Source organism: Glycine soja, chromosome 12 (genome assembly GCF_004193775.1).
Source record: "Glycine soja cultivar W05 chromosome 12, ASM419377v2, whole genome shotgun sequence".
Taxonomy (NCBI): Eukaryota; Viridiplantae; Streptophyta; class Magnoliopsida; order Fabales; family Fabaceae; genus Glycine; species Glycine soja.
In genome coordinates, this window is record NC_041013.1 from 43,190,698 (window position 1) to 43,203,511 (window position 12,814).

General features: G+C 35.5%; 1 protein-coding gene across 2 annotated transcripts; it reads left to right on the top strand.

Moving 5' to 3' along the window:
* Window positions 1-1,920: 1,920 nt before the first annotated feature.
* Window positions 1,921-8,862, top strand: LOC114379840 (chromatin remodeling protein EBS-like). 2 transcript variants are annotated; one of them, XM_028338620.1, is made up of 6 exons: window positions 1,921-4,848; window positions 4,965-5,268; window positions 5,429-5,771; window positions 5,869-5,937; window positions 6,673-6,811; window positions 8,531-8,862. In XM_028338620.1, the coding sequence occupies exons 2-6, from the start codon at window positions 5,196-5,198 to the stop codon at window positions 8,555-8,557; spliced, it is 651 nt and encodes a 216-aa protein (XP_028194421.1). In that variant the 5' UTR covers window positions 1,921-4,848; window positions 4,965-5,195; the 3' UTR covers window positions 8,558-8,862. The 2 variants fall into 2 exon arrangements, with proteins under 2 accessions (XP_028194421.1, XP_028194422.1); XM_028338621.1 differs by having other exon boundaries at window positions 1,921-4,040; window positions 4,139-5,268.
* The last annotated feature ends 3,952 nt before the right edge of the window (window positions 8,863-12,814 follow it).

The window sequence follows — 12,814 nt, forward strand, 5'->3', positions numbered from 1 at the left end:
ATATGCCAGTGCAACTACTCCACATGCATACTCATGGCAAGAGTTGAGGTTGTTGAGGTACTGGAGGTAGGCAACATGAATGTGAGTTGAGCTCTTGTCGACAAATATTATACTACTGATCAAGTCCAAGAGATAAGCCTTGGTAGCCTAAACATAAGAGCTTGACATAACATATCTTTGATATAGATCTGCCAACCATGTCAACCTCACCTTGGCACTTGCATTTGTTGTCAATGCAATCTCTGTTTTTGTCGAAATGCCAAGTTATAAGTAGGACCTTCACCGTGTCTCTTTCAAAGAGCAAGAGGACATTATCAATGGGCCTGCTTGTCACATGCAAGTGCAGCAAACAAAACACATTATCCAAAGTGATGGTCATCTCTCCGACAGGCAGGTGGAAAGAAGATGTCTCCTAATACCACCTCTCCAAAAAGGAATTCACCAAGCCCTTGCTTGCGGTAAGATACCGCGTCGTAACAAGGGCTACTAACCTTGACCGATCCACGTAAGACCTAACTTACGGTTGAGTAAGGTATGGTAACACCCAGACACCATGGCTGACAAGCTTTAGCTTTGGCTACTCCTAACGAATCTAAACATGACCAACACAAGTGGTCCCTTTACAACTGCATAAGTGACAAATCAATTTTACTTCCTGCAAATGGAGGTCCAATTATCCTATCAACAACTGATCTTGGTCGTGGCTTTGGATCTAGCTGTGCTTCTGCCTCTGGCTGTTGCTGCTGCTGTCACTTGTCATCATGACGTGCACGCATTGATGCAATCACTCTACGAGGGGTGAGGAATTTTGAAATGAGAGACAGAAGGGTATTTTCACTGTTGATAGGGGCTAATTGCAAAAGAGTTAGGGGCCAATAGCAACACCCAAACTCGTTTTAGAATACAAGTCACAATCCTCCTGATTGGGCCTTTGAGTAAAAGCCCATTCACAATGGATGCAAACACAGTTTTGAAATGGGCTTTGTAGCCAGGTCCAAATCTGAAGCAGCTGCTATTTTTGTTTTGCATCTCTCTCTCTCTCTCTCTTCCCTTGCCAACTCAACCCAGTGCAGCGAGTAAAGCTTTCTCTCTCTTGTTCCTTCGTGGCCTATGTTCTTCTTCTACCCTTCGCGAATGGATTCTTTCTCTCCCTTTTTCGCGCATTCGATCCGTGTATTTCACGCCTTGTGTTTAGCCTCTCACCCCAAAGCACTTCATCACAATGCAAATCACCAAATCTTCGTGTTTTTTTTATTCCTCTATTGTCATGAGTTTCTCTAGGTATCATGTGACACTGACGTAATGCAATTATATGCGAATCACTTGTCACTTGTCAGCACTTACTTCATATTTGATCAAAGAACACAGTTAATTATTTATATGCCTACAATTTAATCGAACACGTGCTTTTGTGAACTCTTCCTAGTTCTTAGTTTCTTACACTATTTTGTTTCCTCATTTGATCTAGCAAAATATACAATCACGCACATGTAGGGATATAAATATCAGGATCTCTAATTCCAGATTTTAGCTGATGATGTTCTATGTGCCAATTGGAATTGATATTGTCAGGTGGCACTTTCATAATGTGATGGAATCTGAAGCTCGTTTCTCATTGCTCATATTTAGTTCAGATTGAGTGATGTTGGTGTTGTTAGTTGATCAATGAATAAAATTAGTTTTGTAATGAAGTTTTGGACTTTGAGTTCAACCATGTTTTCTTGTGTTTTTGGGAATGTTTTGGCTATTGGTTGGGGAGGAAGGGTTCGAGGTGGAGTGGAGACAAGCATTTAGGTTTTAGACAATGGTCCTGTTTGGATAAGTTTTTCTATAAACACAAAAGAAGAAAATTAGAAGGCAAATTTCCCATTATGCATAACTGTGGCTTGTGATGCTTGTCCAGAAGTTTATGAATGAAATATTTCCATTCATGTTTTGTCATCTTTTGGCTGAAGTGTCTTCTTGTAGTTAGTTGATCGATTGGATATAAAATCCATTTAGTCTTATGCATGCTACTTGAGTTGGCCGATAAGTAAATACTAAATACACTTAAGATTGAACATAAACTATAAGTGATATATCAGTAAGTTGCAAAGCCTTGGGGGCAACAAAAACCTGATAGAGCAAAGCATGCCACATAGTTGGAGCCTCTGGATAAACACACACTTCTGCCCATTATTTGTCAGTAACTCGGAATATCTTTGTTCCCCTTTCTTCACCTTTTTTTTTTTTTTCCTTTCTCCTTGTGAGTGTGTTCTTACATTTTGTTAATTAGAATTTTAAATGGGTAGCAGTTAGGCGTGGTGCTACTAGCCCCTTCTTCATGTCATGCTTTTGTGAGTGCTCCCAAGTTTTTTGTGTGGGTTTTAAGTTCCTTCCTTATAATCAACACAACAATAACAACAAAGCCTTAGGAGGTGTAAGGTTGGCTTCGCGGTTGAAGGGAGGAGCGAAGAGGGAGAAGTCGTGGGTTCGAATCCCTCCCACAAATAAAAACTTAACAAATTAACAACTAACATTTGTCGATAAAAAAAAAGCAGCAACAAAGGCTTATTCCCACCATGTAATTTCTAGCATGTCACAGTATTTGATTCTGGAAGGTAGGTTTCGGTTTTAGCATTTAGAAGTATTGTTTTGTCACTTTGGCGGTCTGATGGACAAGCAACCCAATGTCCCAAATAGTGAATCTGAATCCTGATTCTATTAGGTGCTTTGTTATTGATGTTGTCTTTACCAAAATTCAAGACAGTTATTCAGCGAAGTACACTAAATTATTGTTTGTCATTTAAATGTTTCACATAAATATTGCCATTCACTCATTCAGCCTTAGCCTTCTGTCTTCTGATCGTTATGCTACTGTTTTTTCCCCTGTTGGCATGTTCGATAATTCAATGTTATTACTTATTAGCCTCTTATAGTTCTCAAAATTGGCACAGGCTATTCTTGTAGACGAGTACTGCATGATGTGCTGTCCGCTCTTTTTGCAAGTTTGATGGTTCTGTTGGGCATGTTCTGGTACTGTTTTCCATAATTTTTGATACCATGATGTGTTATCATGATGATTCTGTTAGGGTATGCGTTGCATTTTATATTTTTGTAGATATGTTGTATCATCTATGTATTCTTTGATTTCTTTCACTCCATAATTATGATTTTTTCTTAAGCTGTTTATAATATATGTTGTAGCATTTATGAAAAGGGGCTAGTGTTTATGAAAAATAGCATTTAGACAGGTTTTCCTGTTTTAGGATTTTGAGTTTCCCTCAAAATCTTTGAAAACCCAAGAATACTGAGAATTATTCCTGACAAATAGAGAAAACCAAAGATGAAATTGTAGATGATCATAGATGAAATGTTAAAGTTAGTTACATGAAATCTACACTAATGTTCTTCCCTCCAATGTAAGTTGTATTTTTTTCCTTTTTACGTCAACCGTATTTTGGATTGAAGAAATAAGCAATAGCCATACATTTTGGAATTTAGACATTCATTCAAGTTATAAATGTTCCTTCTAGACTCATTACATTTTAACTGTTCAAAATATTATTAGGGACGAGTATGTGGGTAAACCAGCTACTATGGAAGTTTTGTATGCTTAAAAATGTTGGACCTGTTTTTGCAGGGTTTGAATGTCTATAGCATTTTACCGCTTGACACAAGTGATGGTCCCCGAGATGCTATGAACATAATTGTTTGGCACAATGCTTTTGAGGCTGAAACTATTTTTGGTGTTCCCTTTCATTTACACCAACTAGGATAATGTTTTGTATGTCATGTCGATTTCGGTTTAGGGATTGGTTTCTCATGGTTTTTAATGATAACATCTTGGCCCTGAATCTGGTCTTAACAGTTCTTTCAAAAACATTGGATCTGAATATCTGATAAGCTAGCATGTCATTCCCCTCACCTTGATGATTTGACCCATTTGGCCAATATAATTTGTCTTTGGCTTTCAATTATCGAACAGAGGTGTGGGCATTCGGCGCCAAGTATGGCCACCCAAAGATGTTAAATCTCATGATACAGCACCCCTGGATCAGGTTTTTGGTGTTTTTCTTTTCCCTTTGCTCATGCCTTGGAGAATAGTACACACAACTTCACTTGGTGCTTCTTACTCTAGCAAACTCTCTGCATGCAGGACAACAGGTTTCAAGCCTCAAGATTCACCCCATTATTCGTATCTTATCCTATACTGCACAATCACCTAAACGGTCTAATTGGGCCTCATTACTTACCTGCAGTAACGAGCGATACCTAACATTATTATGGTGATACCAATAAAGGAAAAGACGAGTCTGAAGTAAATAGTAATGAGATAAAAAAGAAAAAAGAAAAAAAGGAAACCTTGAAGTTAATAACCTTAAGTATTTTTGTAGTATTATTTGCTTAACTATAATGAGGCATGCAATTGAGCTAGGCAAACACTTTCCTTGGATTTTTCTTTTACAGTTTTACTAACTCTAATCAAGGGATCAACCGCTTCTTTTCAGGAACAATCTTATATTTTTTCCCACACTTAATTGTTTATACATTCACTTTGCTCCTTTTTTTTCCATTTCTTTTCTTTTATCATTATTTCACAACATACATTTATTACCTTCTTTCTTTTATTATTTATTTTCTCTCTCATGTATAAACTCAGGGCCGTGGAAAAATAACTTTTTTCTTTCTGAAATAAATGAGATGACACGAGTATCTTTGGTTTTTTCTGTGGAAACAGATGCTGCTTCAAGACAAAACAATGCCCTAGATTACCGCGAAAAAGAGAGAGAGAAAAAAAGTAAACTCGAAAATGCTTAAGTCAAAGCCAATAGATGTGAATGGGAAATGGCGATAGGGGCAATATTGGTAGGTATCACCACATCAGCAAGCTAAATGCATGAGACCAAATCTTAATTAATGTTCTATTACCAACAGTAACAATGAACCAAGACCGTGTTAACATGTCATAATAAAAACCACAGGCATAAGGAGCGTAACGCTCACTCCCTTCTCTCGTGGCCCTCTTCTCTTCTCTCAAAGGACTGAACGAAAACCTTTAGGGTTCCTCTGTTCTTCTTCGCCCCAAAAAAAATTCTCAGGCTCAGAAAAATTCAACCGTTCTCGCCATTGCCGAAGCTCCAGCCCCTCGCATTTCCAATTCTCCGCCCAAACCCTTTTGTTGGAAACAGAGTATCCGAGAGACCCTTCACAACATGGCAAAAACGAGGCCAGGCAGAAAAGACGTGGATTCCTACACCATCAGAGGCACCAACAAGATCGTAAGAGGTAATCGCAAGAAACCCTTTTCTCTTTTCAGCTACCCAGTTGCGTAAATGGCCTCAAAATCGTTTCTTTTGCGAAGGGAAGGGGAGGGAATGGTTTGAAACCATGTGGCTGTTGCGATGATTAGTGAAAGGTGTTTTGTTTTTTTTGTTGTGTTCTGCAGCTGGGGACTGTGTGCTGATGCGCCCCTCTGATACCAGCAAGCCACCGTACGTGGCGCGCGTGGAGAAGATCGAACAGGATAATAGGAACAACGTGAAGGTGCGTGTGAGGTGGTATTATAGGCCTGAAGAGTCTATTGGAGGACGCAGGCAGTTCCATGGAGCAAAGGAGCTGTTTTTGTCTGACCATTATGATGTTCAGAGTGCTCACACAATTGAAGGGAAGTGTGTTGTGCACTCTTTTAAGAACTATACCAAGCTTGAGAATGTAGGTGCTGAGGATTACTATTGTAGGTTTGAGTACAAGGCTGCTACTGGGGCTTTCACGCCTGACCGTGTTGCTGTGTAAGTTTATTTTTGTTTTTTTTAGTGAGATAATGTTGTAAGTGTTTGAAATGGTGGGTTTTGTTTTGTTGATTTGGTTCGGTTTTGTGGTTTGAAGGTATTGCAAGTGCGAGATGCCTTATAACCCAGATGACCTCATGGTGCAGTGTGAGGGGTGCAAGGATTGGTAAAGCCAGTGTATTCTGCTTTCTTTGTTTACTGTTATTACATTTGTGAGTGGTTTTTGGATGTCCGGGTCTCTAATTTTAGCATTAGATGCGTTGTTTGCTCGGATGAAGGAATTCTCTGGATATTTCAGCTCCTGCAGAGCCAGCCAGGCTGCTGACCCTAAGCAAAAGGAAGAAAGATAAAGACTGCAAAAAGACTTAAAGAAGCCTTAGGAAAATGTTTTCTCAAGTCCAATAGTTTTTAATGCACTCATGACTTTGGTTGTTATTCAAACTGTGCTAGTCTATGCACATGTTTTGCATGTTGCTCTTGATGAGGCTTTCTGCTTGTTCAGTCAAAGGAAAAACAATTGAGAACAATGCAGGAAATGGAGAACATATAAAAGATTTTCCATTTATAAAGGAGTAACATGTAATAAAAGAAATAGCAGATGGATTTTATGGAGTTTAAACTTCTGATGTGTCTACATCATCTGTCTTTTGTCAGCCTATAATATCTTGATTCTGGATTCCTTTGTATCTTTTTACCAATATGTGTCAGCCAATGCAAATTGAATGATGCAGGGGCTGATTTCTTGTGCTCTGATAAACTATGACCTTAGTTGGCTACAAGAATTCATAAAGATTGTTAAATTTAAGGAGTAGTGCTACTGCTGTTTTTTTTTTCGTCTGTTTGTATGACCCTATTGATTTTATGAAAGAAACACTGTTCAATATTGGTAGGTTTTTTGTAGGTACCATCCTGCTTGCGTGGGCATGACTATTGAAGAAGCAAAGAAATTGGACCATTTTGTTTGTTCAGAATGTTCATCTGATGATGACATGAAGAAACCCCAGGCTACATTTCCTGTATCACCAGGATCTGATGGCAAGGTGAGACTACCTGCATCCAGTCCTGAACAATTTGAGTTGAGATGCACTTTTACTTATGTTCCTTTTCAGTTTCCCTGATCATACTGGAGAGGCATTATTATTCCTAGGCTAAAGGGGGAATGGGAACACATCCGTTGTAGTATTTGAAGATTGGTGTAACAAAGAAAGTTATTCCATTAAAAGGAAGTGCCCTTAGAGCATCTAATCAGATTTGTATTAGAATGTTGAAACAAACTTTGCTTAGTTGAAAACTTTTTCCTTTGGTTTTCCTTAATCTGAAAGATTTAGGCATTTTTTTAACATGAATTTGCTGCAAAGTGTGATTAGTTAAAGATTCAAGGCTGTCAGATGGTTAAAAATTGAATTATAGATATTATGACAGGCACTCTTCAGAGTTTTAAATATGTTTTTAATATTCCCATAGTTTTTTTATGTAATCCTATCTGGCAGCCTTGGTTTATGTTTTCTTTTAATTTGTATGTCAATGTATTTATGGCTGAAATTATTGATTGTGGCATAAATGATATTTATTGTGTTCATTTACCTTGATATTTCTTCTCCTTGTGCTCAACATGTTCACTTTGTTTGAGTGGTTCTTTCACTAAGTTAATCTGTGTTCTTTATTCTGAGTTCCATTTTTTGAATTTCGTCTGTGCTCATTCCTAAATCGGGAACTCTATACATTGTGACCCGATCATTCTTTTGTTAACTTCATTGATTACATTGGTGAACTGATTCTTTGTCTTTTTCAGTGTGTGGGGGAGGGGTAGAGTAGATGTAGGTATTTTGTTTTTTTTCCAAGATCATGCTACATTAGTGAGGCTGAGTTGATAACCATGGTATGCTTATTTTTTTCCATACAATGCTTAATAAGTAAACATGAGGTCTTTGAAGACTTTAAATCATGACTGATGCTTAATCAGTTAATAATCAATTTTTTTTTCTAGTACCATTATCTTAAATTTGAATGGGCTTACCAAGCACGTAAGCTCATATTTGGATTCAGCATATAAAAGTTTATTATCTGTCTATCTCTGTGTCTATGTGAAAGAAAATATTAGTTCCGATTGTAGTCACATATGTCTTCATTTTCTTGTTGAAGTCGTTAAGCTTGACCTGCTAATTCCAGTCTTCCTTTGTTATTCCTTGAATCTTTGATGCATCTTCTGCATTTAGCACCATTCATTTTGAGGAAATAATTCAATCAAGTAAGAGATTATGGCAAAGCATTTTGTTTAAAGATCAAAATCTTTACTTAACTAATTTGTGTTAGAGTCTGGATTTGTCGTTTATTTTTTGTTTTGTTTTATGTACAGTGTATAGGCTTTTAAAAATTTCTTGAAATGTCCAATGCGTGGTATTGTTAGAACATGATTTGACTTGGATTGTTCTTTTGGTTGATGTATTCTGCAAGATGTTTGGTAGCTTTTTCATCTTCATGTTGGCAGATAGTGATGGGATCTTTGTAAGGACTATGTTTTAATGCTTCTGTCTGTTTACCCAGTGACATTACATACTAGCAATGGCCTTTGTGGGCATTTTATAACTATGCTTTGTAAATGATAATTATGACATAGAACTGGGAAATTTTATGTTGAGTGTATAGCTCGTATTAGGCATAGAGAGAGCTATCTCATTGCCAACATCAAGTTTCACATTGGGTCTTTCATTCATCAATGTTATACGTTTGATGAACAAGTCATGAATTTGAATTTGCAGGTTGAGCCGAAGCGGCGGAAGAGATGACCATCATGCTGAATTAACTCATCTTGCGAATGCACCTCTTGCTGAATTTCACGGGCTATGTGGTAGCTGTTGTGGGTGTATTGTACAGCTTCTACCAGAGGCTATAAACATCATTTTATGTATTTGACTCCGGCTATGTATGTATTCGTCTTAGATTTATGACAGACATTGATCTGTTTTCCTTGTGTCCAGAAAGAGCAACTCCTGTCAGTGTTAATGTTTGAGATAACATCAGGCCTTGAATACTGGAGTAAAAAGAAATTATCAATTTTCTGAAATTTGGATTCCTGTTTGTTTGCTCATCAGCTATTGTGCATTATGCTATTATTGATTTTTTTTTCTCGTTAGAAAGGGCAATAATGCCAGGTTTTGAACGGAACAGTTTTGAACGTATAAATAGTTTGGCAACTGGAGTGTCTCACGAACTTTGATGATTTAGTGTGAAACAGCATATTTGATGCGGCTGTGATGGTGCTTGTTTTCAAATGTCGTGTACAATTAATATAGCGTTTCAATTTTTTTATTGGCGTCGATATCCTATCCTTGTATTTGGATTGGCCTTATATGCACCTGATGATCCACGTTTTTATCAACTCTATACCAATTATTGCTTCTGGGTGTTTCCTTACATTGGATGTGGAAATTTAAGAGCGTGTTTGGGTATGTGTTTCAGATCCACATACAGGGAAACTTTAACATCAAAAACTAAAGATGACGCCGAAACTATTTGTAATTGACAGCTTTGAGTAAACATTGATCCCGTGTATATCGATGCCAATTTAAACATGCGATAATTATTTGTGCGTTGCCGATGTCAAAGCAAGCACTCACTATATATCTTGAGTATAATTGAGTTGCCTTTCGATTTTATTTCAAATGTTAATCCAGTATATTCTCATTAAGGTAAAGAGTTTAATTAACAACATAAAAGAATATTGTCGGAAATGAAGGAAAATAAATTTGCTTGTGTCATAAACACTGACTAATAGAAAAGGTTAATAGTAAAATTGTATGATATATATTTTTATACAAATGTACTTTTCTTGGAGAAATTTATATAGCAACTGTTAAATGGGATCTTCATTAACGTGCTTGTATTTTAGGCTCGTGAAGACTAGGGTTAGGTAGCATGCATGCACACTGACGTACGATGTCCATATTGACGTAAAGACAACATATGTGCTTACATATATATGATCATATGGAATCAAACGTTACACAACCCTTTGTGGAAGTCAAGGGAAAGAAAATATAAACATTAGCAAGTTATTGATTTCCAACTTTTCATGATTAAAACTTGCTTCAGAGTAACGATACAATGGTTTCCCATGAATAAAAGGTTACTGGGTGATTTTGATGCAGCGAAAATAGGTTGGCCTCGTTATCACGTGTGTTATGATACAAGGAACGTTTAATCACACGTCCACGATACTTATATTCGTTTGACTTTTTCGCAACGATATTTAATTTGAACGGAAAAGTTTCTACAAATTAAACGTCATGAATCAAAATTTGTTTCTAGTCTTTTTTGTTGTGATATGCTTTGTCCTTGGACAATGAATAGACCCCACGAGATACATACACACAGCTTTCTTTTTCTTGCGTGCATGAAGGTCTCAAGGCACATGTAAGTTAATCACCCTATATATCATTCTACATAAGACTGAGTTGAGAGGTAGAGAAAGAAAGAAAAACTATATGGGTATCCAATGATGAAAAATAGTGAGTTTGATTTCTAGGGTTATTTATATGTAAGCATAATGACAGTACTTATCAAAATATATGTATCAATGCACAACTTATCTCATTCTCATCCTGTATAAATTCGTATCTTCGTATCAATGTTTTGGTTTCTCAGTTTTTTTTGAATCTGCTAAAGTGTTAAACAATTGAAAGATACGCACTACGCAGTAGTAGTATCAGAAAGCTGGGGCTGAACCCATAGCTAGCTGTATATATCTGTGTACTACCCTAAGTGGATGTTTATTTTTTCACACTTAATTTCATCGATACAGTTGGACCGACGATGGCTGGTAGTATTAACTATTAATTAATTACCATAAAGACTTTTATGGGTTGGCGTGTTAGTGTGTGATTTTTTGAAGCAGTACTAATTCATTACTAATTATTTATGTGCCTTGTCAGTCTTAAGAATCATTATAATACAAGTACTAGTATGTGGTTGGTCTTCCTGTGGCATTAACTGCTGCTGCTAACGTTATGTTACTTGTTTACTTTCTTTTTCAGTAATGAGGGTATGGGCCAACTTGTGGAATCACAAGTCGTGGAATGTAGGCCTTAAGACTTGTAGTAATATATTCACCAAACAAAAAAACTGTAGTAGTTCGCTTTATTGGCCTAATTGCATTTTTTAACACTTTTATTATAATTAAGAATATCTCTAACTAATGTAGTAAGTATTTCATGAGTTGTTTAAAATTAAACAATATTATTTAACAAGTTATAATTATTGGAGTAAATAACTTGGCAATGTGTTGTTTATATATGAATCTGTTGCTTAATTTATTCTTACTTATTAAAGAATTATTTTTGGATTATAAAATTTAACATGACTCAAGTTAAGCATTCATTCTAACAATTTTGGCATTAGAATAAATTTTTATGTAAAATTTTTAAATTTATGTGGCATTGTAAAACTCACAAATTTAAGATAAATAACTTATTTTAGTAATCATGCATTATATGTACTCTAACACATGATTTTGTTTCTTTAATGAATGTAGATACAAGCTATGTTTAATTTGCCGGTGGGAGAGTTGCAAATTCAGTTTGGAGAGAAAAATAAGTTTGACATCATCTTTGATTTTCTCCAAAAGTATACTTGAAGCCAAAATTTAGCCTGAAAACTTAGTTTGGGGGAAACAATTATTGTAATATCAACAAAATTAACAAATTTAAATTAAAAAATTTTATTGCATATTTTTTGCTCTATATTCTTATAGGAAACAAAATTAACAAAATTATTCAGATGGTTGAGATGTGAGTAGTGTTTCAAAAATAAAATCAATTATTGTATAGTAAAGGTATTGATTTTTTATTTATTCATCCAATTGTAATTAATTAAACTAGAGATAATTAATTATATATGTAGTATTTATTAATAGTAAATAAACACAAGAAATAGTTTTTTTAGATAATAAGAAATAGAGTTAGAAGACTGAAGACGCGCATACAATTCTACAAAATTTTGGACATGGAAGAAATATCTTTCCTCGTTTATGAGAGAATTTTCTTTAAACTGTGGAGCAAGTAAACCCATTGCATGACTTTCAATTACTTGGTTTGTTCTGGTCATCTTTCAATCACTCGTACATTACCAAAAAAAAAAATAATAATTTAATGTATGCATATATATGTTATATATATCATTGATCTAATTTATCCTTATATTCTAAAGCCATAAAAAATCCCTTTGAGGATTCTGTGCATCCTATTATTGTCGTTCCTTTGCTCAATTCAGAAAGAAAAAAATGAGAAACATTTCCAGAGCACCATACTTTATCTTTCTCCTTTTATTACTAACAATTAAGGTTCAAGGTCGCTATATGCCAGAGCGTGCCAGCGAACTAGCTAGTTTCAGATGGTGTTCATAATGTTCAACACAACGAAACTTCTTACTTAGTTCTTAAAGGAATTGATGATGAATCCTTTGAGGAATACTGCAAGCAAATGTACGGCTTCTTGCCATGCACAAACAATATTTTTGGCCATCTCTTTCTTATTTTGGTGTATGAATATTTGTTGTTCCATGGATCGGAGAATCATATTTGGCTAAAGGGGTTGAGCAAATCTTCAAGATTCTTGGTCCCGGTATCTTTGGTGCCCTTCCAGAGTCCTTAATTCTTCTTGGTATGTCATCTCTTATCCTTGGAAAAAAATAATATTGTTCTGCTTCTGTGGGCTACCTTGCATGTTCTCTAGCTGATTTGAATAGATGCATCTTGCATATACAAGTATAGCAAACAACTAATGTCCCTTAATTTGAATTCTAACCCACTATACCTATAATACATCAAATTTTGCTTCTCCACTACGAGTAAAAATGAATTTAATCAGTCATTAAAATTTATAGATATAACTTTAATACTTAAATTTGTCAAATAATAATTACTTTAAAATTCTTATTATTGTTATTAAATGATGATTGTTTAAATTACAAAAATTAGAATGACTTCTATTTAGTAGTTTCATGGATTAAAATGATATTTTTGTATTTTCACAAATTAAACTGATCAA